At 37.8% G+C, this 7095-nt stretch overlaps 1 gene segment (V, D, J or C); it reads left to right on the top strand.

The window, feature by feature from the left end:
* The first annotated feature begins 133 nt into the window (after nt 1–133).
* Nucleotides 134–923, top strand: LOC102838822. The segment is given in 2 exon segments: nt 134–182; nt 583–923. Coding segments are annotated over 2 exon segments (390 nt in total).
* Nucleotides 924–7095: the final 6172 nt, after the last annotated feature.

Raw genomic sequence — 7095 nt, 5'->3', positions numbered from 1 at the left:
ATTCCACACTGCTGCACCCACCAAAGACTTTGCATATTGCTCCCCTGGGAGGACCTTCCTGTGTAAATCTGAGATAAAAGTTCAGCTCCAATATGCCTTTACTTGTTAGGACTCTTCAGTTCAGCTTCTCAAAATGAGGCTCGCTACTCCTCTTCTGGGACTGGTCATGCTCTGGAACTCTGGTGAGGACAGGGGAGAGATGAGAAGGGAGAGCAGTGGGGAAGGATAAACTTTGGTGACATCACTTCTTCCCCGTTTTTCCTGTTCACTTGTTATGTGCATGGGTATTTGTCCTCTGGGTAGGAGACTATGGTATTTAGATCTGTAAGAGTTAGGAGGCGTCCTCAAGCATCAGAAGTGCTGAAGGAATGAGAGAGAATCTGTCAAAATTTTGACAAAGGATGAGACTCCCTTAGGACTTGGAAATGTTTTGTTCTTTAAAAAAAAATTGATATTTGGTGGTATGAATCCAAATCACAAAATAATACTTATAATGTAGCTTGATATAAATAGTAGAAGGGAATCATGAAAATCACTCCTGATACTAGTATGTCACATTTTACTTTCGTCTTCTTATTTTAGTGTTCAGTCAGGATATTGTCCTGACGCAGAGTCCAGTCTCCTTGCCCGTCTCTCTTGGGGACTCAGCCACTATCAAGTGCAAGTCAAGTGAGAACCTTCCAGAAGATGAGGATGGAGACATCTTTTTACACTGGTACCAGCAGAAGCCAGGCCAGGCTCCACGGCTACTGATCTATACAGTTTCTAACCGGGAAACTGGGGTCCCAGACAGGTTCATTGGCAGTGGGTCGGGAACAGATTACATGCTTAAGATCAACAGAGTAGAGGCTGAAGATGCTGCAGTTTATTACTGCCAGCAAAATGAAAGATCCCCTCCCACAGTGGTATATCCTTGTACATAAACCTCTGTTGGCGGTGGCCCAGCTGTCCAATTTCGTGACCTGTGTGAGGAGCCACCAGAGCAGACGATCTGAGCCTGATTCTGAGGGGATGCTACAGACCTCAGGGGAATGGGCTGCAGCTGAGGGCTCTGGAGCATGAAAGCCTTGGCCACACCTAAGAAACTGCTTGTTTGTGGTCCCATCGGCCTTGACATGGTAGAGCCATAAGGTGAATGGAGAAGATCTAAGTGTCTCTGAGCAAGCAGACCTGAGACATGGATAGCTCATCCTAACTCACCACAGTTGTCAGTTAACATCCATCAGTGTGATGGCCAGACAAATGTAACAGATTTGTAGTAAAGCACGTTGATTCAAACCTGCTAGAGTTTAACAATTTGGAGAATTTTTCAGGATAACATTTCTATTGGATGTTATTCATAAATTGCCATCTTCTCATTTCTCCAATTTCTTACTTCTCCTTTATTACTCCTGAGCTTGTCTTTATTAATATGCCCAAGATAGTGTTCTACAAAAGCTGTCTGATGGGAGCATGGCTGAGAAAACTAAGGAAAATATTGGGTTTGAGTACCTGAAAATCAACTGTTCTAAATCCCTAGTTGCTGCAATATCCTAATGTCAAAAGTCTGTGATAATTCTCAGCTATCTTTTACATAGAGAAAAGAAACCAAAAAAAGAAAAACATTAAATTGAAAAAAAATTCCTTATATATAATCCAGTATGCCAGCAGAGCTCCTAGTGGAAAGAGAGGTTTTGGAATTCCAAATGTTGTGTTTTTAAACTGAGGACATAAACTGAAAAATGTGCAGCACAGAATTACTCCATATGCTTCTAAGAAGAAAGAAAATGACGTAAGATCGTTTCATAAGAATTTGGCCAACTACACAAAATGGGAACATGAAGGTCAGCAGGTCAGCTACTAATCAACTTACTTGTTCTCAGGCTAATGCTTGGTAGGACTGGGGATGTTTCTGGGGACTGAAGTTTGATATATGAATACAGAGAAATATCTTGTTTTGTGTAGAATGGCAGTATTCATGTCTATGCCTAGGACTTGTTCTAGTGTTATAGTTAGGATTTGGGTTTAAGATTATTGTTAAGGGTATGGCTCAACATAGGTTTAGGTGTTAGACCAGGGCTAAGGTTCAGGCATCTTTTAGTGCTAGTGTAAATATTCATATTTGAACAAAGGGACTATGCCTGACCGTCTCATTTGAACCCTGCATCATTGCACGTTTCTTAGGAAAGACATGCATCAGCAGCTCTTTGGCTTTATGATGATCTATGAAGAGAACTGAAGTCATGTTGTTCCATCTCAGTAAACCTAAAATAGCAGAGGAAAGCTTCCAAAACCTTTTTCTTCTACAAAAATTGGGCCAGCAGAGCCCATGTGTTTGCTGTTCTTCTCAGGTGTCATTCAGTCAGTTCCAAGTCATAGCAACCCTGTGTGTAACAGAAGGAAACACTTCCCAGACCTGTGCCATCCTCACAGCTGTTGCTCTGTTTGTGTCCATTGTTACTGTCACTGTGTCATTTCCTATTGTTAGGGGTCTTCCTACTTTTCAGTGATCCTTCAATTTAGCAAGCATATGTCCTTCTCCAGGGAATGACTCTTTCTGACAACCTGTCCACAGTATGAGAGACCACATCTCATCATCCTCGCTTGTAAGGAGAATTTAGGATGTACTTTTTCAAAGACAGATTTGCTTGTTCTTCTGGCAGTGCATGGTACTTTCAATATTTTTACCAGCATCATAACTTAAATGCAGTGATTCTTCTGATGTCTTCCTTTTTCATTGTACAGCTTTCTCATGCATCGGAGGTGGCTGAAAGTACCATAGCTTGGACCCAGGAAACTTTAGTCCTCACAGTGACATCTTTGCACTGTAGCAGTTTAAAGAGGACTTCTGCAGCAGGTTTGGTCAGTGCAATATGTATATTGAATTCTTGACTGCTGCTTCTATGAGTTTGATTGTTGGTCCATATAAAATGAAACCTCCAAAATGTCGATCTTTTCTCCACTTATAATGATGTTATTTATTGGCCCAACGATTTTCATTGCCTTTACCATGAGGTGCAATCACCTAAATGAAGTCTTTGATCTTTATTAGTAAGTATTTCAATTCCTCCTCACTTTCAGCAAGCAAGGCTATGTCATCTGCATATCCTTGATAATAAATCTTCTTTCAATCCTGATGCCATGTTCTTCTTCATTTAACCCAACTTCTCATATTATCTACTCTGCATACAGATTAAATCAATATGGCAAAAGGATATAACCACAACACACACCTTTCCTGATTTTAAACCATTCAGTATTCCCTCGTTTGTTTTTTTTAATGACTGCCTTTTGTCAATGTACAGGTTCCCCATGAGCACAATTCAGTGTTGTGGAATACCTATTCTTTGCAATGTTATCCATACTTTGTTATGATCCACAGTTGAATGTCTTTACACAAATGAACATCTTCCTGGTATTTTTTTGTATTCAGACAAGATCCATCTGATGTCAACAATGATATTCCTAGTTGATGGGCTCAACATACACTAATTGAAAAGTTAATTGTGTTCATCATGAAATTCAGTATTTCTAAATAAATAATCATTTCGAATGCAGTTCATTTCCTTAACCAGAGCAGGATAATATTCTCTGACTAAAAAATTGTGTTTCATCATTTTGACAGGTAACCGACATGCCCCACTCCTAGGTGTATTTTATCTAATATTACTATTAGATTTTGCAGCCTGATAATAGACATTTTTCCCTTTTAGATATTGCAGCATGGTAATAGACAGGATCTATCCACAGCACATACTTGCCATTTATTTCTAAAATGTAAAAATCTGATTCATTTTCAAATATTGATTGGCATGTCATTTGAGAAAATGAATTCACTTGTGTGAAATGTTTTGTTTATCTTTATGGTAATATAGCACAGAACTTATCATCTTTCAAACAGTATCTGCAATAGAATAAGAGGAATATACATTTCTAGCTAGATTACTAATGGGGTAAGAAGATCAACATAACCACAGAATAAATATGAGGGACAAAATGAAACTTGCATTTTAATAAAATCTCAAAATTATAGCTGAAATGAGAACTCAAAAACCTATAATTCCAGATACAAGAGGACCTTTTCTATTTGAAATGATATTCTCCCAACTTTTTGCTTTCTTGCTATATTGGTCCAAACTGTGTGCAGACAGAAGTTATGACTTGTCCTCAGCAAAGGTACACACCTAGGATCAGAGAATCCCAGTTTGTGGTTTCACAAGTTAACACATACCCATTTTCCCTGTAGGAGATTTGTGGAACTCTGTGTTAGGCTGAGTGGGATGAAGAAGGGAAACTGGGTCTGAAAGACAGAAATCTCAAACACCTCATTGTAATGTCCTGCCCCGCCCCCAAGCCTGAGCAGCTTATCCTTTGTACATGTCTGAATCATGGATATTTTGTCACTTCTTATTATGACAGGTTATGTTATAACAAAGCATTTCCACTGTTTCTCTTCCACATTGATTTAAGCCCTATGAACTTTATGGTTCCCGTGGCAATTCAGGTTGCATTTTTCCCAAACCCATTGATCCACTAAGTTTTGTTAGTTCTTTATACTGTGGTGGTTTCTGTGTTGCTGTGATGCTGGAAGCTTTGCCAGTAGTATTTTAAATATGAGCAGGGTTAACCAGGGTGGGCAGGTTTAAATGGAGTTTCCAGACTACAACAGATTAGGCAGAACAAGAGGCAACCATTTCTGAATGGCTACACACTGAAAACCTTACGAACAGCCATACAATATTGCTTGTTAAAGTCCCATTAAGATATGACCCTTAATGGGCTCAAGCGTACTAATGATGGTTAGAATGGCAAAGGACCCGCAGAATTTGCTTCTGCTCGGCATAGAGTTGCTATGAGTTGGAACTGACTTGATGACACCTAGCAACAATAACAATGACTTATTTATTGCAAGTACCTTAAAAAAAAAAACAAAAAAGGTGAATACACCTGTACCTCACCAGCAGGAAATCACAGGAAACAAATTGACTTTTTTTTGTGGGAACAGATGGTGGGAAATCTCATTCTCATCAGCCAAAACAAGGCCAGTGGCTGGCTGTGGAACAGAACATCAGTTGCTCATATGCAAGTGCAGGCTGAAACTCACAAAAATAAAACCAATTTAATGAGAGACAAAATCTGGCTGTAAATATGTCCCATATGAATTTAGAGACCATCTCAAGAACAGATTTGATTAGACACTAGTGAATGAAGACCAAAATAGTTTTGGGAAGAAAGTAAAAAATCATTTAAAAGATAGGAAAGAAAGAAAGAAAATATCAATATGGATGTCAGAAGAGACTCTGAAACTTGCTGTTGTTACACAGAGATATGGTAAAGTAAATGGAAGCAATGAGGAACTTAAAAGAGTTGAAATGAGAATTTCAAAGGGCAGTTTAAGAAGGCCAAGTAAAGTATTCTAATAGAATGTATAAAGGCCTGAAGTTATAAACCAAAAGGAAAGGTTATGCTCAGTATTTCTGAAACTGAAAGAACTGAAGAAAAATTTCAAGCTTTTGTTTGCAATACTGAAAGATTCTTTGTTGCACAGTAAAATAAGCACTGGGATTTTAACCAAAAGGTTGGTTCAAATGCATCAGCTGCTCTTTGGAAAACCCTTCTATACATAGTCAATATGACTCCTACCTAATACAATGGCACTTTAGCAACAAAACAACAACATAAGAAACATATTGAATGATGTAGAATCATCAAAAGATGATGAAATGAGTAGAAAGATCCACTGTATAAAAAATTAATTGTAGGTGTTCAACCATTTCAAGAGGTAGCATATGATCAGGTACTAAAGGAAGAAGTCAGATCAGCACTGAAAGCATTGATGAAAAACATCCAGGAACTGACAGAATATAAATTGAAATCTTTCAATAAACATATTCAGTATTGGAATCCATCACTCATCTATGCCAAGAAAATGCCAAGACAGCTCCTTGGCCAATTTATTGGCCAATAATGATCCATATCTGTGACCATTCAAAAGAGAGGGAGCAAATGGAAGGCAGAAACTGAGTAATATTACTATCACATGCAAGTGAATTTTTCTGAAGATAATTTAAAATGACTGAAAATTACATCAACAGGGTATTGCCAGATATTGAAGCTGAATTCGGAAGAAGGATTTGGAATTAGGGATATAGCTGACATCACATGAAGTTTGGCTGAATGCCTAGAATACTACAAAAAAAAAAAAAAGAAACACAATAAAGCTTGTGCTTTATTGACTATGCAAAGAATATTAGTTTACAAACCATGATAATATTGCAAAGAATGGGTATTCCAGAACACTTCATTGTGCTCATGAGGAACCAAGAAGCAGCTGTTAGAACAAAAGAAAGGAATACTGAATGGATTAAATGAGGAAAGGTGTGTACCATGGATATATCCTTTTACCATACTTATTTAATTTGTGTGCTGAGAAAATAGTTGTGAGAAAGTAGGTTATATGAAGAAGACCTTGGCATCAGGATTGGAGGAAGACTCATTAATAAACTTTCATATGCAGATGATATGACCTTGCTTGCCAAAAGCAAAGAGGACTTAAAGTAATTACTAATGAAGATCAAAAAAGTCTATAATGGGTTTCACTACAATATAAGGAAAACAAAGATCCTGACAACTGCACTAATAAATAACATCATGACAAATGGAGAAAAGATTGAAGTTGCCAAAAACTTCATTTCTCTTAGATTCACAATCAATTCTCAAGTAAGCAGAAGTCAATTAATCAAAGGATGTATTGCATTAGGCAAGTCTGCTGCACAAGACCTCTTTAAAGTGTTTAGGAGTAAAGATATCACTTTGAGGACTAAGGTGGGCCTGCCCAAAGCCATTGTAATATCCAATGCCTCATATGCAAGTGGAAGTTGGGCAGTGACTAAGGAAGAGCATAGAAGAATTCATTCATTTGAGTTATGGTGTTGTAGAAAAATATTGAAAATTCCATGGACTGTAAGAAGAACAAACAATCTGTGCTGAAAGGAGTATAGTCAGAATGCTCATTAGAACTTAGGATGGCAAAATTTTGTCTCGCATATTTCAGACATATTATTAGGAGGAACAATCTTTTCTTTTTTCCCCATTAGTAAAGTTGTTGTTGTTGTT

The sequence above is a fragment of the Chrysochloris asiatica genome, unplaced genomic scaffold, assembly GCF_000296735.1.
Source record: "Chrysochloris asiatica unplaced genomic scaffold, ChrAsi1.0 scaffold00482, whole genome shotgun sequence".
Lineage (NCBI taxonomy): Eukaryota > Metazoa > Chordata > Mammalia > Afrosoricida > Chrysochloridae > Chrysochloris > Chrysochloris asiatica.
Note: the sequence above shows the minus strand (reverse complement) of the source record. Positions and strands in the feature narration are given on the sequence as shown.